We start from the raw sequence: 24267 nt of genomic DNA, 5'->3' as shown, positions 1-24267 counted from the left end.
CTGCTGGCTAGGGCCAATGGGAATTGTAGTAAAAGTATCTGTAAAGCCAAAGGTTGCAGAAGCCTGATCTAGTATAAAGAGAGCAATGGCATTCAGGTCACAGTGTAGCCACGAAGCGGGTCTTACCTTGTGTTAGCAGGAGGGCTGTTAGGAAAGGAAAGAAGAGAAGGAAAGAGTTAAAGCTTCTACTTGGATGAGCGTCAGAGCATTGCACACACTTTTAATAAGCAAGGAACTTGATTTAGCGCCATGTTAGGTTACACAAGCTAAGTGAAAGTTTGAGAACTTGCCAAGTAACACAATTGCTTAGAGGGAGGAGGGGAAGAGAGGAGGGTTGCAGGGGCGGGGAGGCGGGCATGGAGGAGGGGGTAAATGCTTTGCATGGTTTGGGTCAGAATGCGCAGAGAGAATTTCCTACCCATCCATACACAGTCTTGAGCCTTGATGTACGGTTTACAACAGACAGATCTCTGACACTTCGCAGATGTTCCAAGTCCTCTTTTTATTTCCTGTGCCCTATTCCTAATTCTGATTTTTTTGCTCTTTAAAATGATCCCCACCCAGAGAAGCAACTGTGAGAACACATCTTTCTGTTCGCAAGATTATGGGCTTCAGTATGAGTTTACCGGTAAACTCACCGGCACCCTTGTTTCCGGATCGGCAAACTTGGAGCCTACCGGCCGTGGCCGCTGTGCCCGACAGATCTGACCCTGCCGGGTGCAGTGGCCATGGAAGGCCGACTGCTCACGGAAGCACTGTTAGAAACGGTCCCGGTGGGACTTAAAATTTGCTGGCGCCTGATTTCCCGGGCCGCCGGACTCATAATGAGCCAGTGGCACCGGGAAGTCAGATGCAGGTAAATTATTACGGGTCTGTCGGCAATCATACGGTAGCACCGGCAGGGTTACTGCCGGACCCGTAATGAGGCCCATCTTTCAGTTTGACTGTATTAAGACTTGGGCTCATAGATTTGCAATTTGCCTCAGTACAGTAAAGACATGTGTTCTGCTGCATCACTTGCTGTGATTGGTCCTTGACACTATGAGCCTGATTCATGGAACCTTTCCCGCAGTGTAAAGTGACTTGGCACTGGTGCACTGCCAACAAACACCCTGATTCACAGAGCAGTGCAAGAAAAAGTTTTTTTCATTCAAAAATACACTTTGCACCACTCTATGCATCAGGGTGCTTGTTGTCAGTGCAAGGTCACTTTGCACCAGTGCAAAGCCACTTTGCACCAGTGCTACTAATTCCATGAATCGGGCCCTATGTTATTTGGGGACGAGTCACACAAGTCTTTTTCCCTTTGCACATGGACTTTTGCAGGAATGTGTGAACCTGAATTGATAAAAGGCCTGTAATAGTGTGTGTCATAGATGCACCATTCTGAATTCCTTTTTCTACCAGTGAACAATAGATCAACGCTGGGCCTGGGGTGAGAGGTGCATGGAGGGGGTCGATGCGGGAGAGGATCGGTCCTGCATTTGTGAATGCATCCGGTATTCACAGCAGAGATGCACTCACAAATGTTAGCAAGCCCCTTGCCATTCTGCTGCACCTCTTTGAAACCGGAGCAGAGGAATGGCCAATGCACCCAAGTGGAAATCACTGACCCTTCTGTGCATTGCTTGCAGCTTGGAAAAGCAGCAGCACAAGCTGATCCTGCCCATTGTACAGTTCCTACCCATTTGATACCACTCGACGTTTATGTTTTGAAATTTTGCAACTTAGTATTCTGCTTCTTCTCAAACTTTATTTAGAAAATAAAATTCCATAAAAGTTGTACAACCCACTACATAATAACAGAACAAATGCACTAAAACGAGATTAACATTCCAAAACAGGTCTCAGTATTAAAACAAGACAGCTCTCGGTACAAGGTTATAGCACTATCCTCATGGCAAATTCTCTTTTCTTCCATGCACGCGATAAATACGTAGAGACTGCAAAGATAATAGCAACAGATTGTGCATTTTTACATAGATGTTCTGCAGCAAGGACCGTCGTCATAGCTCTGCTGTTCATGCATGTTTTTAGAACTCTCCTTCTTATATAGTGAGGGCAGATTAAAGGTCATGCTGTAGGGTTTCCCTCACAGCAAGGTAGAAAGGACATAGAGGGGAATTTTGACCGTCTCACTTGGCTTCGCTTGTAGCAAGGGGTACATTTCCAAGGCACATCATTATAAATAGAGTGTGCTTCAAAGGATCTTCTATAAGATATACGTACTCCCCCATCATAAAAGTATCTTTACACAGCGGATACTCATAGCCCATGGATAGGTTTAAGCGCTTTGTGACACATTTGCCCCATACATTGTGGGTATAAGTATCCACAATCATTGCTGTCTCTGATACATCAATAGTCTCAGGGCTAGTCCAAAGCTCTTGCAAGTCCAGCATGTATGATATGATATGATGTTTATAACACGCTTAATACCCAGAGGTTTCTAAGCGCGGACCCGGGGATCGAACTAGTGTTGCTCCGTGTCGTCTGGCTTCCAAGGCGATCACGTTGCCGGTGAGCTATCGTCCCGGTTCTATGCGATGTCCTTCCTATGCCAAAGCCACCCAAGAGAACGTACATTGTTATGTAAGAACACATCTTTCAAAGCATCTTGAAACTTCACATGGAACTCACCCGACCAAGTACGCACCCATAATGGGATCGGCTTAAGGGCAACCAGATCGAGAATACATAAAAGGACTTATTCCATGTGCACAGGGTTTTCGGGGGAGCTACCCGGAAGCCATAATAGCCTTTTCAGGGAGTCATTTTCTGCTACAGCAAGAGAATTAGCCTTATTTGAGCCCCAGATTTCTGCCCCATATAGAGCAGCAGCCAACACCTGGACTTTATAGATTTCCACAGATGGAGGAAGAGAGTTGCACTTCGCTCTTTGGGCGATGGCCAAGATGCCATTACATTTTCTCCCCATACCCACATCCACCCTTGACACATGGCTTTTCCATTTCCCATCATTGGAAAACCAAACACCCAAAATTGTTGACTTCTTCAATCTGTGCCCCATTAATGTCAAGTACCATATGGGACCAGCGACCCCGATTTCTGCCACACCTCATACATTTCGTTTTAGAGGTGTTCACTTCCATGCCTTTTAATTCGCAAGAACTAAAGTGGCTAGCCTGTTTTTTCAGTCCCATTGTGGTACGGGAGAGGAGTACACAATCGTCAGCGAAGAAAAACATTCCAATGTTCTCTCCTGCTAGCACTGGAGCATCCAATGTATCCTTTTGGAAATCAGCTAGCACTCCATCCAACAATCCATTGAACAGTAGAGGCGCTAGCGTGCACTCTTGCTTTAACCCAAAAGCATGAGTAGTCTCACCGCCTAGGGCCGTTCCGGCTCTGGCTGACGAGTCGCCCCAGAGCTCCACGAGTGCTTGCAACCCAAATCCAACAGAACCCCTGTAACAAATAGGGGCTCCCACGGAGCAAACCTTGGGCTACTGTTGAGGGCAGCCTTTAAATCGACACAATAGAAGGTAAACGCTACCCTTGTTTAACGTCACACATTTGTATTGTCAAGCGCCTAGATGCCTCTGGGTTATGTGCGCTATACAAATGACAAAATAAATAAATAAATACTGGGCTGCGCTCGAAGCATGGGAGAGCTGTGACCTCCTGATAGCTGCTCAAGCCCATCAGCCATGTGACCGGAGGGAGCCAATAAACAGCCAGTGAAGAGTACACAGAAAAATGCCAAGAGCAGCTTCAAATGTCTCAAAAGAGTCATTCTGTGACTAGAGAAGAGCAATAAAGTTCACCTCATTAGAAGCGATGGCCATGACTAAAGTACTTCATATAAACTAAGCACGCGAAGCAAAGCGAACATTAGTCTTTGAGACCTCAGGAATCTGGGACTCTCCATTAAATTGTCAGCAGAGGCAACATCTTGCAACCTAAGGCACACCGAATGCTCACCCTTTAGCAAATCACAATGCCAGAAACACACAAAAGGAGAGAATAATGACACATTGCTGAGGCAGATGTATGTTCCTAAACATGTATTGTTATGTCATTACAGGGATAATACCCCCAGGGGTGTTGTTAGGTCTGGAAAAGATCCGGGGCTACACTAATGTCAGGACTTTCAGGACTCGGGTCTAGCTAGCCTTTTGGTTGTAGCCCCTGAGCTTCTATCCAGGGCTACAGCCCAAAGATCCGGGGCTATATCCCCCTCAGCCCCCACACTAGCAACGCCTCTGCATGCATCGCTGCCATTCGCATGGTCTCCATTTACTGTGGCGGGTCAGAGAGAGAGGGGTTTGGGTTCGAGAAGAGAGGGAGAATGCAAGATGGCTCTGCCTCTGTGTCGATGCATAAAGTGCGGACGTACCCGAGTACTCTGTGTGTGGGTCTGCTTCTAGGTGGTCTGTGTCAAGTAGAGCAGTGGTGGTAAAGCGCTTGCCACCAGATCCTCTGGCCCACAGCTCCTGCGATCCCTCCAACTTGACTGTGCCGGCCGGAGCTGATGCAAGCTGCAGTCCAAAACCTCTGGAGGGCCACAGGTTTCCCATCACTGGCATAGATACATCTATGCCCAGAAGGAAGCCTTCTGTGCCCATGGTGCTTAAGGCACATTTGCTGGGCGCGGTGTGTAAGCTGGTTATAGAGTTCTATTGTTTGCTGTCTGTAGGAAGAGATTTTTGAAATGCTGTGTACGAGTGGCATCGTTGGTCTGGGTATAGTGTGAGTCCCCATGAAGAATACTGCTAGTGTTGGGGCGAATAAGTCATACCATGGGTACACACTATAATACAAATAGTTTCTGCTTCACTAGATGTCCCCAAAGAGACAGCTGTGAGCCCCAAACTAAAGAGGGGAGCAAGGCGTGTGCTTTTGTGTGTGGGTCTGGTTTGACTACAGAGTGAGCCAGCCTGCCCCATGGCTGTGTGGCAGAACAATCACACTCCTTACTGATTAGAAGAGGGGCCCCAAGCAGGGGTGGACTGGGAAGCAAAAGGGACCCTGGAAATAATTTTCAAAGTGGGCCCATGTTACACATTTTCAGCAAGCTCAAGCTTTTTCTTGTGGGGAAAATGTGGAAGTACCACCCAAAAGAGGCCCTGGTGCAAAGGCCTATGGGGAAATCTCCAGAGGTCCCTATTGGCCAGTCCACCCCTGGTCCCAAGCAATTGCAGCAAACCTAGAATCGCTGCTTCACATTCCTCCCTCTGGCCAGGGGATTTGTAGGCTTCGGGATACCTCTGTCATCTGGAACTTAATGGCTTCCCCTTGTCTGTAAGAGCATCCCTGTTCTTACAGTGTAGTCGACTGACGTGTTCCGACAGACGTTGGGCTTTTCTTTGTCTGTTGCTAATAAGGCTCTCAGGCCCATTCTCGGTCATCAATTTCCGAGACATGTGATCTCTTTTTACTATTATCAAACTCATGCACCTGGCCCCGCACTGCTGCCATGTCCCACAGCCGCTCCCTCAGCTTTACTTAGCCGGCCTACAGGGAACCAATATGAGGGGGCACCCATTGCACTCACCCAGGTGGTGTGTTTAGCTTCTCCTCCAAGATCAAGCTAAAGGATGGGCAGGACTCTGAATGCACAGGTCCCGTGACCGCGCAGGCGGCTCGGAGTGGCCCCATGGGCGGATGGAGCAATCATTCCCAAGCATTGGAGGGCCAGAGATACCTTCTCTGCACCTCTCATGGTGGAGACGACCATCAAGATGCCCCCCAGCACCTGCATTGACTAGGACATGTGAAGGCAGTGGCGCATTCTAATGACGTGACATCTGTTCACATGTCACAGCCTATCAGAGAATAGCATGCCCCCATTCAAAGCTGCACGCTTGCATTAGCGTTAACCCCTTCACTTCCAGCTGTGTGTGCATCAGAAACAGTTTTCTACAAAAAAGCTTCTTGGAACCCACTGGACTAAGGTGTTTTCAACCTGCAGCTCTGCAGATGTTTTGGACTAGAACTCCCATGATCCCTGGCCATTGACTATGCTGGCTTGGGCTGATGGTAGTTGTATTGCAAAGCATCTGGAGATCCAAAGGTTGCAGACCCCCGGCTAAGAATGACTTTTTTTCTTTTGCTAGCTTTCTTTATTAAACAGAACGTTCTCTCCATCTGTACATGTGACAAGCCCATCATCCACAGACAGCAGGTCTGGCTTGTGTCATGTCATATCTGGAAAATGATAAAACTAGCCTACATGTGGCGCTGATGCACAAAGACCAAGCAATGCTGGGAGTAGCTGCCAAGATAGTAACACTGCCTAGGAAATTGAAGCACATTACCAGTGCTGCGCAACCATGATTGCCAGTCAATGAAACATTATATACAGTTTATGATATATTGGTTTGGTTTAGGTATGTTTGACCGAATGCAAATTACTTACGGAAATGCGATCGAATACTATACTGCATGGCTTTCCGCAATAACAAATATTATTTGTTTAACCCCCCACTCCCATCCCCCGCTTATCTGTTCAACTTCAGCCCTGCTGCATCAGATCCGTCCTTCTAACGCAGGGCGGATCCTACGCTGCAGGGTCCTTTTTTCTTCTTTTTCCCCCGGTCTCCCGCAACCCATCTAGGCTAATACATACCAAACATGGGGAGCGGAGGGCACCCCTGCAACCCCTGCTCCCCATGTTCGGTATGTATTAGCCTAATTGTTCGTTTTTTTTCCCTCCGATCGAATGATACTGACCACATTCGGTCAAATGTATCATTTGATCAAAAACCCAAACAATTATGCTTAATACCATTGGTTTTTGAGGTAATTCATAGATTAAAATGACAATAGATCCAGTCAAAAAATATAAGCTTGTGTGTCCAGGCATCCAGGCATCAGGGCCATAGATCATGTGGAACTAAAATGTATGTTAAAAAGAGCCCACAGGCTGAGGTGTAAGCTTAAGTACACATCACATCACATCACACATCAAGTGTGAGCCCTAACTGCAGAACCCTAATGTACAGAATGACCAAACAACTAACAAAATGTCAGGCATCAAATCCTATTCTATCAGAAAAGGCCAGGACTCAAGTAAAGCTTCAAAGCCCAAAGGCTACGACTCTATCAAGGCTTCCAGCATCTAAGGCACCGACTCTAGTAAAACTTCTAGGACTAAGGCCAGAACGTTATCAAAGTTTCCAGCACCATAGTCCCCTCCAGCATCAAAGGTCAGGACTCAAGCAAAGCTTCGAGGATCTGAAGCAAAGAGTTAGTTATGTTTCCAGGAGCAAGGGTCAAAACTCTAGAACAGTTTCAAAGACCAAAGGCATGGACTTGAACAAAGCTTCCAGGACCAAAGGACAGGGCTCTATAAAGCTTCCAGGGCTGAAGATCAGGACTCTAGCAAAGCTCCCAGGACAGAAGTCAGAATTTAAGAAAAGCTTCCAGGAGCAAATTCCAGGAATCTAGCAAGACCATTCCAGCAGCAAATACCACGACTCAAGCAAAGCATCACCTTAAAGCCCAAGAATCTATCAAGGCTTCCAGTATATAAGGCAACGAGTTATAAATGTTTCCAGGACCTAAGGGCAGGACTCTATAAAGCTTCCAGGAGCAAAGATCATGACTCTAGCAAAGCTCCCAAGACTGAAAGCCAGAACTCTAGTAAAGCTTCCAGGATCAAATACCTGGACTGTAGCATAAGTTCCATGACCAACATGCCAGGACTTTATAAAAGACCACAAGACTGAAGGTCGGGACGCTAGCAAAACTTCCAGGCCCAAAAGCAAGGCCTCTATCAAAGCTTCCAGCACCAAAGGCCAGGGCTCAAGCAAAGCAACCAGATGCACAACCTTGAGGACCTAGGGCCAGAACTCCAGCAAAGCTTCTAGGATCAAACACTAGGACTTACTAAAGTGTTTCTGGTACAAAGGTGAGAACTCTAACCAAAGCTTCCAGTATCAAAGTCATGGACTCTAACAAACCGTCCATTACCGCAATTCCAGGACTCTTATCAACCTTTCCAGGAATGAAGGTATGAACTCTAGCAAAGCTTCTGGGATCAAAGTCCTGGACTCTAGCAAAGCTTGCAGAACCAAAGGACAGAACCTTCACAAAGATTCCATTGAAAAAAGGCCAGGATTCCAGGCTCAAATGTAACACCCACGACCAAAGATAAATCTCACAACTTGTGACCCTCTTTTGTCACAGAGTAACATTTTTGAAGCTCATCATCTAAATCTGCTTCTGGGACCACTGGCCATTATGCATGTACCCCTGTGGGGGTACATGCAAGAGAAGGAGAATTAAGGTCGAGAATTAAGGTCTCAGGACATACTGGGCCTAATTACGAGTTTGGAGGTAGCCATGGTGCTATTAGCGCCATGGCTGCCTCCAAACTCGGGTCCGGGTTCCTTGAATGAGGAATTACCAGGTCATTCCAACCTTGAAGGACCCGGTAATTCCTCATTCAAAAAACCCATCCCCTTTCCCATTTGAGCCCCCATAGGGCTCAATGGGAATGGGGAGGGAGCTAATAACGGGCCTGTTATTAACAGGCTCCTGGTCCCCTTGCAGGACCCACAAAGGATATCTGGTCTGACCAGACGTTCAGAGCGGGTCCCGCAAGGGAACCTCGTAATAGGGCGGAATGGGTTTACCCGCACCGGCACCATTACCAGTGCCATTAAACCCATTCCGCCCACCCTGTAATGAGGTACATTTCCTCTAATAAGGGCAGTTTCTCAAAACACACTAAAGTAATATGAAGCCAGTGCAATACCCCCTGGACTCATTGAGGCCATTGTAAATTTAGTTATGCATTAATTAGAACACAAGTGGCTCCCACGGCCCTGCCAGGCATTGCCCTCTGTATGCCTTCCCTTACTAGCTTCCATGGAAGGAAAGGCCTATAAAACGTACTTGGTTTCATGGCAGAGTCAAGAATTGGGCCTATACACATTGACCAGTCTACGAATCTTCAGGGATAGTAATACTATATAACGATAGAACATAATCCCATGTAAATACTATTCTCTACAAGTCAACAAATCTGAGCTCGTCTTCTTTCCTTGCCAATATTATTCCACAGTTGTACCAGGCCCAATACACTTCCTTCAACGGGGCAGCCTGTCATTACTCTGCCTCGTGCACAAGGAAGGTTGTCATCAACAGCAAGCTCCATTGGTATGCAGTGATTCTGTGGAATCACAAAGTAACCAATCCAATAACAACAAATCCAAAATAACGAATTCCAAAATAACAAACTTGAGAAAAAACTAAAAATGGGGTTTGGAATGGGAATAGTGGTTTTGGGGGTGGGGGACAAGTATTAGGGACAATAAAGGGGAGCTTTTAGGGGGGAACCCCCAAAAACAACAGAAAAGGAATTTGTTATTTTGGTGTTAGCTATTTTGGTATTAGTGGTAATTGGATGAGTTATTTTGTGATTCCACATAATCACATGTAACAGCTCCATTAGGATATACAAATTGGCAACATTGACAATAATGGACTCTGCCATGAAACCAAAGGCATTTCCCATTCACTACCCTCCATAATGTCTGTTTATTTTCAATGGATGTATGCAGTGTGTGACTGATTACATGCGAGTGGCTGGAGTGTGGAGAGGGGCGTAGCCTCTACATTGGCCAGCTGAGATCTTGATCCAGATAAAGTACCAATTCTGCCCTAAATGTTTGTATTTATGCATGAGTTTGGCATTGCCCAGCTGTATTTATTCTACAAATTGTCTTGAAAGCCAAGTGTGGTGAGGTGAAGTTGGGGTATAGCTGTAGTAACAGAATCACCCGTTCAAGCATAGTCCATCACATGGTGAAAATAACATGTGCAATGCTGGCCCACAGGGATGTCAACACACCACACTGCCAGGGTGTAGTAGACGCATGTTACCACATGGCCATTGACTTTAATGTGGAGTCCATGGATGGCCATTCACACATTAGACTGGGCATATACATTTTGTATATAAGCACATGACTATTGCCATGTTGGACAGCACAGGGAAATGGCCTTACTGATCTAAAATTAATGCATGTAACATGAATAAAATAAAACGATGCAATCAGATGAAAACAACTGCTTTTCTTACCAACTACATATTAATTATAAGCCAGGGTGTATCTACATATGCCCAGACATCCAATGCCAGAAAAAGATATACTTCACCCATAGACAGCCTCACGTGCTCAAGTATATACTTCTCATGGCCAGACCCAATCTTGTGTTTTCAGTCCCAGCCATTGGTGTCCAGTGTGGTCTGACATGCAGTGACGAATTGCGGAATCCAGTCACTTCTGCCCAGGGGGGAGCCTTTCCCCGTGAGGCTGGGGAGGTGAGCCCACTACGCGATAGCCTCCCTAGGGGTAGAGGCAAGCTGGACCTCACCAGGAGAGACTTCCCCCTTGGAGACAAGGAATCCCATTCCGAGGAAGAACTCCCTAGCCTACCTTTAACCCATCAATAATAACCTCTGCTGGAAGAAAGCAGGAAGAGCGAGCTGATATGCATTATTGCCTCTAGAACCACTAAGTAAACCTGCGAAGGAGTACTTCTCTGGTACTGAGACGAAGAAAACCACTGGAGTAATATTGATCACAATCAGAAGAAAGAGAAAGGACTTTCATGTTGCACTGGTAAAGTTCCACAGCAGCACCATAAATCAGACAGGAGGAGTCCTGAGAGAGGGAAGCCATGGAGTTTCAAATCAGCTGTGCAAGCAAAGCTGATGGAGTCTGCAATGCACGACTCCCAAGCAGGGGAGGGAGCTGGTGTGCAAACCTTAACCTGTGGCAACCGAGAGAGAGGGAAACCAAAGGACTGGAATGGTTGGTTTTGGTAGTGGTAGGGTCAGCTTAGATTAGTTTTGGACAGTGTACAGATCTTCCTTTTGCACTTACTGACAACTGACGAGCACCCTAGTTAGCTTTGTTAGGTAGGGAAAGCCCATAGATTAGGGAAAGTTAGGTGTTTCCTCTTTTCTTTTGAATGAAGTATAAGCATTCAATGGAAGATTCTAGTCTGTTTCCTTCTTCTGACCCTACACAATGCCTAGCAACTGTCGTCTTATGCCACCTGCAGCTTCATGAAGCCAGCTATCATATTCAACACATATCCTCATAGGCCATGGGGCAATCATCATAAGCTCACGAACAACATGTAATACCCAGCCTCACATGTCTAGGTGCGTCGATCGTATGCAAGTGAAGATTCATATGTACTACTTTCATGTTAGGACACAATCATCAAATGCGTTTGTATAACTAACACTAGCCAACGCAAATGTGTCCATACCCATCCTCATGAGGTTCTATGTTCTTTTGCCCCCAGGTCTCTTTTAATGTAATCTTTTATGAAAACATTACATCAAAAAAACTCATTAAAATTGTTTTTTATATGGGGGGTTCCTCCAAAATCTCCCCTACTCCTTATATACCTTTATACCCCAATATTTATCAATTTTTTTTGTAGTAATTGTTTCAGAAAAAATTACATTGAAAAGAAACTCTTTGCAAAAAGACTGTATACTCCTCATGGGATCAGGGATTGGTGTGAATTGACCGTGGCATAATTGTTCATGGCAGAATTGACCAGAGTCAATTTCGCCGTGAACCCAATTTTGCAGCAGGCAAAATCATACCAATCCATGCCTCCTCCCCCAATACATCCCCACCCTCCCCCCACTTACCTTTCAGCGTCTGCTTTCCATCTGACCATGCAGCGTCAATTCGGTCCCTGTAACATGGGTCAGAACGGACGCAAGTTCTCCGCTTCCAATGTCCTGGAAACGGGGGTCACTCCCGCAACACCTGTTCCCATTACAGCGAGCAAGGGGGCAGGGGGATACCCCACAACTCCTGTTCACCTTGTTGGTTATAATGGAACCGTATCACCGAGTTGACCGAATGTTTGGTGGTACGATCATTTCGTACAGCCTTAATTCGGTCAACAGGCCCATACAGTAAAAAGATTTCGCTTGAAATTGGCCAATTCTGGGCTCAGTTCATACATCCTCATGTGTCAGGGTATTGCCATTGCATGTTCAATGCAGCCTCAGATGCCCAGTCATTATATGCCAGATATAGCCATCATATGCCCAAACACAGCCAGACACATCCTGTGCCAGGTGAACTATAGGACAAGCCCCTATGGCCCAACTTTCTGTGACATTTCATTTCCTGCCGTCATAGGCAAATGCCATATTCAAGACAAAGCCTTACATGTCCAAACAAAAGCATCATATGCTTAGGTACAACTATGTATGTCAAGCTTCATGTTTCGATGGCCAATAAAGTGACCCCCATATCTGTTGAAACCTTCCCCAGTGTGGGGAAAAGAAGGACATATATGAGGATGTGATATAACGAAATATATATATATATATATATATATATATATATATATATATATATATATATATATATATATTTTAATTTGCCAGTATTATACAGCAGCGTATAACAGCTTTTTAACAGAATGACAACAAACACAATCAACTCACCAAAACAGTCAATAAAATGATGGTCCAAGAAGACCAGTAGTATCACGGTATGTCCCAGGAGGATAGCTCAGCGGCAACGTGTTCGCCTTGGAAGCAAGACGACATGAGGCAACATAGGTTCAAATCCCGGGTCCGCGCTTAGAAACCGCTGGGTATTTAAGCACGTTATAAATACGCAGCTAAGACAAAAAAATACAATTACACAACTAAAAAACAAACAATTCCTGTAACAGCGCCTTGATGCCCGCGGGCTCGCTTTAAAAATGCTAATAAATATCACAGATAAACAAGTTATTAACGGACTAAGTGAGAGAGGTCTCCATACAAACAACCTTTTTCCAAAGTGGCGGCTTTAAACCTGGGGTAAGACCAGCACTCGCAGGCGGCTGGAAGCAAGTTCAGCCACCTGTTTGCCGTTGAAAGAATGCATTGAAAAGCACAATGAGGCATGTAAGCAACCTTAGACCTTTGAGGATCATACAATTCCAGGAGCCAGCCTCGGCATTACCTAGTCACCAATATATGCCTAAAAGAGTGAGCTGTATTCTTGCCCTACAGCGAAAGATTCTGAGTTCCAGAAAGATGAATTCAACCGGTATGCGCAATGGTAATCGAAACATCCTCTTTGGAAGGAGGGATTTGAGTCTTGCCACTCCCTTCTCGGTGCCAAGGTGCAGTCCTATAGCGCCATACATGATAATGGAGCTAACCTTAGCTATGTATAGCTGAGACAAAATGTCAAGAGAATAGTTGCCCGCCGGAGTGAGCCATTTTTCTGAGTTACGACCATCTGGGAGCACCTATGTTTGACTTGGATGAGATGGAGGTCGCCACGAAGGCCCTCATCAAAATGGATTCCAAGGTATTGATAAACATTTACCACCTCCAGTCTAACCCCTTCCAGATGCCAAGGGACCGTGGTCTTGTGGCGTCCAGGAGGATGGAATACCATGATCTTGGTCTTTTTAATATTGACCACAAGATCCAGGGAGTCCTAGTATCTCCTCAATACATCAAGGGAGGCTTGGAGACCCGTCGGACGGAGGTAAAGCGGGCTGATATCGCCCACATAGCCCAGCAATTGGAGGGTGAGGTCCCCCAATTCAGGAGGAATAGAGATGGAGTTAGCCAAGGCAAGACCCATGTCTGCTAAGTATAAAATAAACCGGAGGGGGCAAGAATACAACCCTGCTTCAGACCGCGGACCGTCGGGATCCAAGCGGAAGTGGTACCAGACTGGTCTACTCAGACCTTTACCATAGTTTCGGTATGAATTGAGACTCTCCGATCCAAAGGAAAAGGCAATTTAATGAGGAGCCCCAGCAAGCAGGGTCTTTTTTTTAGGACACCACTACAGATACCGTCAGGGCCAGGTGCTCGCGATGACCTACTACTAACAATAATCTTGGTGATGTTGGCAGGGCAATGAATGTAAGACCATCTGCTCCGGGTGTGAGCACAGACATTTGCGGCAGAGGTATCTCCCCCCAACATTTCAGTCACATGGTCAACCCATGCCGATTCGGTGGTGCCCGACAAGTCACGCTCACGGTGTTCACCCGATTTAACGCAATATATAAATAAGTAGCAATGGCGGCCTGGAGAAAAAAAGCATGAGAGAAAAACACACGTCAGGTTTGCGATAATAGTCACTCTGTGGAGAGTTTGTTCCATCTTGTGGTGCAGTGTAAGGCGCTGTGCACAGTGTGACCAAACTATTTTTGGGAATCAATGGAAGTGTAATAGGTGTGGAATTATAAGTGAGAATTATTTTACTGCTGGAAATTATATTAGACAATTGTTTCATGGTTTTTCATTACAGATGGAAAATATGTGATATACAAAGCAGCACTGGGTGCATTCAGGCTCGGACTAGTCTACAGGGCAATAGGGCAATTCCCAAACCAAAATCGCAAAAGGCTAGTATGGGTCAGTTTTTGTTGGCTAAAGTGGGCCACTTTTTTGGCCAATGTGGGCCAGTCTGATGAGTTGCTTCATGATGCGGCTAGTTGTTTTGACCATTGTTGCTGAATACATTTTCTCTAAATTGCACAATTTGCATTGTATTTGCATGTTATCAAAACACTCCCCCTTGGGTACTGTTCAAACAGTCTGTCACAAAAGGAATGAATTTGTAATTGTGGGTCACTTTTTCATTGGTGCCCGAGATAATTTATGCTCCAGTCAGACTCTGGGTGCATTGGGCGATGGTGTGAATCGAACATCAGAAGAATAAAAGCAATAATGAAAAACCTAAGCACCTCCCAAAAGGCAATAATAACACAAGACAAGAAGGTCAAAAGGCAGAGGAGCAAAAGTGCTTTTAGCGTTCAGTGACACCAGGAAATAGACATCGGAACTCTATGGACGGTCCACAAAATGATAGATACCATGGCATTGTGCCGGTCCCACGATTTGCTATTTTGCCTGCATGCAGGCTCGTGTCACCTTATTTATACATGTTCCCTCTGCAATAACCACACCGATGCTGATGACATTTGTCATGGTTCTTCCAATTCTCAAAAGAAGAATTGTTCCAATAATTGCAGCCTGTTTGGCGAGCACTGTTTCCGTTCTGCAGTCCTGCAAAGGATTGTCGACAGACGCGGTCTTGAATAGCGCGCGCTATTGCCTGGTTGCGGGAAGAGCAGGGCAATAAGCCACGCGCATGAGAATTGTACTTCTGTGAATGCAGAGTGTTATTCATTGGCCGGAAGAGTTCTCAGAGGACATGCCATTGTTCACACTGGCAAGTCACCTTGGATCGCCTGTCGCTGCTACCTATAAATAGGGTATACTTGAGTTCTAGTCTGTGTGGGAAGCCAGGCGGGCAAGCACGCGAGCTACAGTCTGGCCCATACTTCACGTCATAATATACATCTTTATGTATATGACGGGTGAACGCGCCGACCTCCAGACGGGAAATGGCGGGCGCCGCCCTTAGTGGGGATACCCACCCAGCTGACACAAGGGGGAAATGAAGGAAGGACAAGGTGGTGGCCCCCCATCTATGGGAGGGGCGGTGGCAGAAGCACATCACGGGGGGCTACGGAGGGAGTGGGAGCAGGACCAGGAGAGGGCGGGCTATATAAGGCCTCTGACCTCATTGATGTGCCCTGTTGGTCCTGCTCCCCTGCCCAGCCTAGAGGAAACCCACCCACCTGTCCCACTGCTGACCCATGGTCATGCTACTGTCTTGAAGTGAGTTGTTTTTTTCTCTTCAAGAGCACCCAGTGGATATTACATTGTGATCCCGAGAACGAGCACTGACAGATCCCAAAGGGGACTGCGCAGCCAATAGCTTAGAAGTATCGGCACCCAGGAGTACTAGACTCAGGGGAGGCCCTGAAAAGGAGGAGGGGTTAGGGTGCTTGGGAGTCCTTGCAACTCCAAACACGGGGGGAATGGGGAAGGTAAGGGACAATGGAAACTGGGGGAAGTGAGGGGAAGTTGTGGGGGAACGAGAAGAATGTGGTTACAGGAAGGATTGGGTCAAAGAAGAATTTGGGGAATGGATGAGGAGGGAGGGTAAGGAAGGAATTGTGTAAGGAAAGAAGTGGGGGAAGGAGAAGTATCTGGATGAATGTGAAGAGTGGCGGTCAAAAAGGCATCTGGGGTAAAGGTTGTCAGGTCTGGAAGGATTTAGGCGGTTGGGAAAAAACTTGCTGGGGGATGATGGTAAAGAACCGTGGGGGGATGGTCAGGCAACTTGGGGAATAGATAGAACTGAGTATGGAAAACAAGGGCCAGCAAAAATGGAATAAAACAAAAGGGGGGGGGCAGAAGCACTGGCAGAGGAAGAAGAGACTCGGGAATGAAGGGGAGTGAGACGGGGGAAGGGGCCTGGGTGGGGGGGAGAAAGAAAGGATTTGGAATTAGAACGAAAGTAAGAGAACAATGAAGAAGGGTAAAATGGGGAAGAAAGAAACTAAGAAATAGAATTAGAATATTAGAATGTTAGATAGAACAAATGAATAGAAACATGGAATTGAAGAAAATCTTATGAACACTAAGCAATGGAATTAGAATGTTAGAATGTTAGAACAATTGAATAGAAATGGAATGAAAGAAAAGCACATGAATTGAAAAATGAAATAAAGAAGTAAAGAAAAACAAAAGTAAAAAGTAAACAAAGAAATTTCCATGGGTAGAGAGGGAATGTTTATGGAGGGACGGGCCTGCCCGGCAGGGTCCTGTGGACACTGACGGAGGGGTGGGAGGTGCTTAAGAAGCCACACCCAGTATAGAATAATCCTGAGGTGTGATGGAGAAACAGATCACCTGTAAGATAACTCCTTGCTTGATGCAATAAAGCTTGCTGCAGCATTTGTGACTTTCACCTTTGAAAACTGGCCCTGCCTCTTTATTTCGGGGAATCCTCGGGAGGTCTTTGCAGGGTGGGGGATGGTAGTAGGCTGAATGTGGTGATGGATGCTACAACCATGGGTGCAGTTGTGGGATGTCCCCGCTATGGGGGAAGTACACACATTATTCCCCTGAGTTCTTCGGTATGAGGTTGGTCTCCAGTGGGAGAGGATGGCACTTGCTGCTTCGTTCCCTCTGAAACTGCAGCAGAAAAACATTCACTTTTTTGTAGGCCAACAACAGTTCCTTACTGCCACAAAACAAATAATGTTCACTCACCTTTTTCAAGATTTCATATTCCCAATATTTGCTTTATATTGGAGAAGTGTTTCACAACGTTTTACTCTTTCATCGAAATTCGGAATGTTTTAACCAACAATTATTTTTTTCTGACCTTATGTTTAAAGGGTTCTATTGCAGGATTAGAGTCCAAAAAGAGAGCTTAGCAAACCTATTTAAGTATTTTTACATAACATTAACTTAACGAGAAATCTGACTGTTAACATTCTTAAAAAAACAATTAATGAGCACTCAATAAACAGAAGTCCCCATTCGAAAAGAATATTTCCTTGACCCCAAAAAACGTTTGTCAGACTAACAGAATCCCATTTTTTCAAGGCAACTTTGTTGAGAAATGATAGGTGCACACAGAAACACTATGCGCCTCATTACGAGGTATGTGGTAAGGGGTTAACAGCGCCGGTAAAGGTGTCGGAGCAGTTAACCCCTTACCGCTCCATTACGAGGTGTCCTTAGCGGGTCCCGCGAGGAGACCAGGATGCTAACAACAGGCCCGTTGTTAGCATGCTCCCCATTCCCATTGAGCCCTATGGGGGCTCGAATGGGAATGGGGATGTGCCGGGTCTGGGTTCCTTGAATGAGGAATTACTGGGCCCTCCAAGGTCAGAATGGGCCGGTAATTCTTCATTCAAGGAACACGGACCTGGTACCCGGTAAGGGGGTAGCCATGCCGCTGATGGCGGCATGGTTACCTCCTTGCTCGTAATGAGGCCCTATGTTTCTCATATACACCGTATTTCTTTTAAAACACTCAATTTTCTTTTAACCGAGCAGGAAATCCTGGCCAAAAACACATTTTGTCACAGTCAGAAAAGCGCTTTGCGCATCCGTATTACAGGCAAACCATTTTGGCCATCCCAGGTCTCTCCTTAGTATCATGAGTGCTGCCACAGGCTGATGGTGAAGATGGCTCCTCAAACCACCCCACTGGCACAGTTACATTCCGGCCCTTTGCATTTGCCCTTCACCTGACTGTAAGAGGAGTGGATCTGGGGAGGAGCCGCTGCTGCTGGTAGCCCAGCTCAATATGGCTGGAAATGGCTTTACATGGCTTTTCAGGCCTCGCCTCCCCATAGGTGGCCGTGGTGCCAGGAGCCTTGTGTGGCACTGTATGTCTGGTGTTAGCACCTTCAAGGCCCCTCAAGGTATCCAGAAGGAGGTTGGGGACAGGACTGAGGCATTGTGTGGGAAGGATGACCTTACACACGATGAATATGCCGGCATAATCAATTCACATTTCAATACCTGGGCATTTGTGGCTGCCCTTCACATGTGATGGGTGGCCTGGTTGAGCAATGATACTGATGACACGTGAATTGTGTTTTCAAGGCAGATATGCTGCTTATAAACAACAAGGTAAGGCTGTATAAACACCTATCAGACCTAAAATAACTATAATAATAACAAGGGAGCTTGTGTGTACCAATGCCGGAACAGGACAACTCTGGTGATGTGCTTTCAGGTTCCAATTCCTCCAGGGAGTGTTTCTCAAATTATATAGTCTCCGAAAGACTGATCAGTATGTCCTCGTGCCCTCCAGGGACCCCTAACCACACACAAAGTTCAATGAGTGGTAAACAAAAAAATTTTTCTCCAATCTAACCGTGGCAAGCCCTTAGCCATCTCTTCTACTCTACAACACAACAATTCCAAGGAATGACCAAGAAGCATTGAAGATCCCTACTCACTGGCTTGACTTACCAGTAGTCCCCCGCTTTCAGCCATCTTTCAGACCGCTCACATTCCTGCCATTGCGGGTATTCTATCAGATTTCTCAGCGTTCACCAGCTCCAAATGGCTTTATTCACCGGCTCCAACTGCCTTCTTGAAGTCCAGGATGTCTCCGTCTATCTCCTTGGCTCTGGCTCATAAGGAGTTAGGAACTCTGACTGAGGCTTAGGTGGCATCTCTATCTCTTTTCTTGACTTTGGGTCAGCTCAAACCAAACCAGGACACCAGTTCCAACTAGTTCTTCCCCACAGTCCTGACCGAGATCCTGAGGGCTCATGTTTGCTTCAGATCAGCTCCACCTGACCTCCTCCGACCAACCCCAACTGATGAGCTCTGTTATTGGCACTACTCCCAAACTTTAGGGGCCTTTTCAGGAAGTCAATATCATGGTACCCTCCTGCCAGGGGTATTCTCCACAATGCTTCATGGATCCCTCCCTTTATTCCTTTTCTCTTACTCAGTGGTCCCATTCTGGCTTCTCTGGTCCCATGTTCAGAGCCTAGGCCTCCCCACTCCAGCTGCTGGTTTCCCTGTGTATCCCAGGAACAGGATTCTGCATCCCTGCTTCTTCCCGGGTTTAAAACACCATGTGAGAATTCCCAACCTCCTAAATAGTCTGTGACTGGGATTTAGCTTTCTCAGCCAGCCTAGGATTGGTTTCTGGACGAGGTGTTCTAGTATTTGCTAATTTACCGGTAGCCTGAATTTGAATTCTAATCATTTTGGATCCCCAATTCATTTAGGGGGCATGCGATTTACTGGCTACTCCTGAGCCTATAACTGTGGTCCGGAGGGTTGACGCCATCTTGGAATTCCATTAAACCCTGTGCGGTTTGCAATGGCATTCCATCTCGTGCTGGGAATGTGGTGTTTGCCATACTCACTGTTGCTTTGATACCTGAACGCTGGGTCTCTATGTATTCAGGTGAGAATTCTGCTTGCATGCATCATGGGACCTAAGAAGTCGGCATAAAGGCGTTTGTGGATTTCCGTTGTAAGATGTTTTCCCTGAGTCAAAGGATGTCAGCTTGGTCAGTTTCCTTTTCACATTTCCCTAGTGATTCAACCTATTTGGGAAACCAGAGTTTCTAACTGCCTTGTAATTGAATAGGTCGTTACACTTGTCAGGTGGAATGGACTTTCCTGAGGCCACTGGGACTGGTAGTCCAAGCTTCTCTCTTTAGGGTTTGACCAATGTAGCTGGGCCATGCGTGTTCCACACCTCTGAAAGGGTGACAAGCCACGGGGATCCCACTCCATCCACTCGAGGATGTACCTCGGGTAGTGGCCCATTTGGTAGAGGCTTGCTGCCTTCCCATGGGTGGCAGCTCCTGGATGTGTGAGGCTGTGCCTTTCATATGTTGAATACACTAGGACTATTAGGCACTGGCTAGAATTACAAAGGAGTGCTGGGGATCGAAGACTGTGCTTAGTATATGATAACAGAACCTAACCACATGAGGTTATAGCTCCAATATGGTGACGCTACAAGGCATACGAGCCGTAGAGTGCAATTCGATGGACAATACAAGGCATACGAGCCATAGAGTGCAATACGATGGACGATACAAGGCATACGAGCCGCAGAGTGCAGTACGATGGACGATACAAGGCATACGAGTCGTAGAGTGCAGTACGATGGACGATACAAGGCACACGAGCCGTAGAGTGCAGTACGAGGGCAGGGCTGAGGCATTGGAGTCTCGAATTTGCACATGATCGCAGAACATGGAAAAGTGAGGCTATCACGTATGGCGGCTGTACCAGACCTATGAGGCATTACCAGGATCACAGTGGTAGTACTGGTGCCATGAAATGATGGCATCAACTGGACATATGAGAGAGTACTTGACATATAATGCTTTAGCAAACATGTGAGATTATAGCTGCCACCGTATGGCAGTGCCCACATACGGGAGACTACCTTTTGCATACTATGTGTGGTTTTATTTTGTATATGGTGACTATACCTGGCATGTGAGGCCATAAGTGGTACACACAGGCAGCACTTGGCCATACAAGGCCTTACCGGTGAATCAAGGCTGTGTCTCTGGCATGAGATGGTGCACACTTGGCACAGCATGACCCCATCCATCACAATCAAGGCAGAAGTCGTGTTAACATACAGTTGTTAACCTGAATAATCTTTTGTGTGCAGTAGTAGGTAGTGCGCACTTTATAAAAAATGTTAGGCTTACTTAATTGTATGCAACCGTGATGCCACTGCATGAGTCCTATCAGGGTCAAGGTTCATGTGGCACCACTTCCGGGGACGTCATTGGAGTCAAATATCACTTCCTATGATGTCATAGGGCACGTGATCTCACTTGCACTACCCCCAGGCTTTGATAGGGTATAGTGACAACTCTGTGTGCCACCCCAGCAGAGAATTATTTAGTCAAATAATCCAGGCAGAATGAGAAAGATCAGAAATTGATCTTTTTACATTGACAGAATCACACAGTATAATGTACATGTGTATCAAACTTTCAACCTGTATAATAATCCTCACAGGAATAACTAAAAGTGAATTTTCAGAATGTCTTCATCAGTATCTAAGGAGGGAAGAAGGAAGAAGGTGGCTGACAAGTTAATTATTTTCTTATGGAAGTTTACATTTTTGGATCCGATTTCCCAGAATCCACACCAACAATAGTATTTAATTTAGGAGTGTCCTTGGTGGGAATGATTAAAAAACATGTTGTTGTCAATATTAAGCAAAGAACAGATCAATCGTGAGCAGAGAAGGCTATCTGGATTTCTAGCAGTTAATTGCAGGGGCAGGTGCCAAAGCAAAGACTTGCAGCTACTGCAAGAGAACACATGAGTGATGGTATGGCCCAGTGGAGTAACTTTGATGAAAGTTTTGGCGGGGACATGACATCGAAAAGAAAAGGGCACCTGAAAAATGAGAGGGACAAAATGGTGTGCCACAAATGTTGGGGGGAGGGAAACACCCTTCTCCGCCCTTTATTTACACCCATGGGATGGCCACCTTTCAACCAGCTGGTACGAAGGTGCTGAATCTGAACACGACACCATTTGCACTACCCCTACCCACCGGCACAGAAGCATCAACAGCATTTTACCCCAGAAAGGTGCCATTCGGAGCAGAGACAGATCGGATTTAACAGACACAAGAAGGTAAACTCGCGAGTGCCGGCATCAGTTTCCCAAAATATCACATTTTTGTGGGATATTTTATTCTTTTCTGATTCGTAAATTGGGGCAAATGAAAAGTGCAATTAAACCAGAAGAATGGCAAGGAGGATAATCAAGAGTGGGATATCAGATGGAGGTCGGGAGGATAATCACGAGTGGGATATCAGATGGAGGACGGGCAGGATAATTACGAGTGGAATATCAGATGGAGGACGGGCAGGATAATCACAAGTGGAATATTAGATGGAGGACGGGAGGATAATCACAAGTGGGATATCAGAGGGAGGATGGGCAGGATAATCACGAGTGGGATATCAGAGAGAGGACGGGAGGAAAATCATGAGTGGGATATCAGGGGGAGGAGGGGAGGATAATCACGAGTGGGATATCAGAGGGAGGATGGGAGGATAATCACAAGTGGGATATCAGAGGAAGGACGGGAGGATAATCACGAGTGGGTTATCAGAGGGAGGGCAGGAGGATAATCAATAGTGGGATATCAGAGGGAGGATGGGGTTGCAAAAGACATTACATTGGATGACAAAAGTAATTGGAATGTAACCACTTAATATTTAAAGAAATGGCAGGCCCTTTAGGCGCATCATGAATTATCCTGTATATACATAGCCCTTTATAGTACACCAACATAAACTATTAAATATATGGGCAGTGTACAGCCAATCTTTATTTTGGATTTCATCTCTTAGATAATGCATAGTTTAGGGCCATTTTAATTTTTGTTGCATATCAATGTCCATAGAGGGACAAATATCTATTTATAAGGTCATACTAGGGGTATACACTTTTTCTGATTGTATGCGAAAGGCTCAGCTAACTCAATATACAGCATGAGAAGGTTTATGGACATGTACACACTTCGATCTCCCGAGACATATATCCTGCCTTCACCGCTGGCAAGAAGCCGAGGACATTGATGTGAACATTTTGCCAATTTCCTCTGTAGTCAAGGTTAGAAGGAAAAAGTAATCATTGATAGTGCCGGGCCTGGGCTGCAGACACTGAGTGTTGTTTAGCTCAATGATTTCAAACTTCAAGTCCATGAGGGTCTTTCTACAATGTGGCCACAGACTCCACATTTCTGACTGGGAAGATCATAAAGATCCGAGGAGGGTATCCGGCCATCTCTGAGATATGATTTTCAAAAACCTCTTCATTGTGTGAATTTTAGTACAATATGCTCTACTATATAGATTAATGTTTTAACATAATATAACATTATACTTTGTAAAGTGAGGTCAGCATAACAGCATACTGGTACTGATAAATAGTGGCAGACAACATGGAAGTTTGCGTTGTTTTTCAAATGCCATGGTATTGTTGTCAAGTTTTGAGTATATATAGAAAATGTCATATGACTCGACATTGAAGACCATTGTAATATATAACAGATTTCTAAAGAAATGTAAGGATAAACTTGCAAGGATACACTTTCTGAGAGGGTTTTTATTTTAATTAAAAAACGATTTTTGATTGATGTTTTAAGTTGGTAATACAATTATGGTTTATGAAAAAACGGATCTTTCCAACCCTTCAAATGACTGAGTAACGCTGTGTCTTTTCCTTCAGATTGGTTGGGCTACAGCAACCTGCACCCCACAATGTGTAGTTTACACTACTCAATGACCAGTTAAGTCACCTCCCTACTCTAACTACTAACTTCCCTTCAATGACACTCACAACATTATTAATTTCCTTATTGCTACGGATTAACTTCTTATATTTAAATTCTTTACCTTGAACACTCAAGTGGACTAATCGTTCATTGTACTGGGGGCCTGGATTTTCCTCACTCTGCCGATCTATTATGGCAGGTTAATCCTGGAAGACCTTGCCCCTAGTGAATCTTTGAGAGACCTAGTAGGGCAATAATGAGGCCCCATCACTAATTGCAAGAGCCTGAATCTTATTCTGAGCAGATCCAAAGCATCAATAGACCAAAAGTCAACTTTCCTTTTAAGGGAAAGTATTTCTCATCACTTGACGATGGTGGCATTTGTTAAGATACAGCTGCAGCTCCACGTGATACATCAAAGGTATTTGCTAGAGTGTGTGGGAGCCGCAGTGAGCTGGGTGGAGAAGTGTCAGAATAACCCAGGAGAGGCTGACCCAGAGAATACCCCACAAAGGGATCAATACAACCAGAGAAACATAATCCCTGGAGGGCCAAATAGCCCACAGGGGGGTTGACCCAGAGAATAACCCATGAGGGGCTAAAGTAAACAAGA

General features: G+C 45.7%; 1 protein-coding gene across 4 annotated transcripts in view; it reads right to left on the bottom strand.

The window, feature by feature from the left end:
- The window catches only part of SLC8A3 (solute carrier family 8 member A3), a 640255-nt gene that overhangs the window by 102743 nt on the left and 513245 nt on the right, over positions 1-24267 (bottom strand). For 2 of the 4 annotated variants that reach the window (XM_069638871.1, XM_069638872.1), the window contains exon 4: positions 127-144. The exons of the other annotated variants lie outside the window; for them this stretch is intronic. In XM_069638871.1, coding sequence (XP_069494972.1) covers positions 127-144 — 18 coding nt within the window. The remainder of the gene's footprint in view (positions 1-126; positions 145-24267) is intronic. 4 annotated transcript variants of the gene reach the window in all.

This window comes from Ambystoma mexicanum, chromosome 14, assembly GCF_040938575.1.
Source record: "Ambystoma mexicanum isolate Mex_15411 chromosome 14, UKY_AmexF1_1, whole genome shotgun sequence".
NCBI lineage: Eukaryota > Metazoa > Chordata > Amphibia > Caudata > Ambystomatidae > Ambystoma > Ambystoma mexicanum.
Note: the sequence above shows the minus strand (reverse complement) of the source record. Positions and strands in the feature narration are given on the sequence as shown.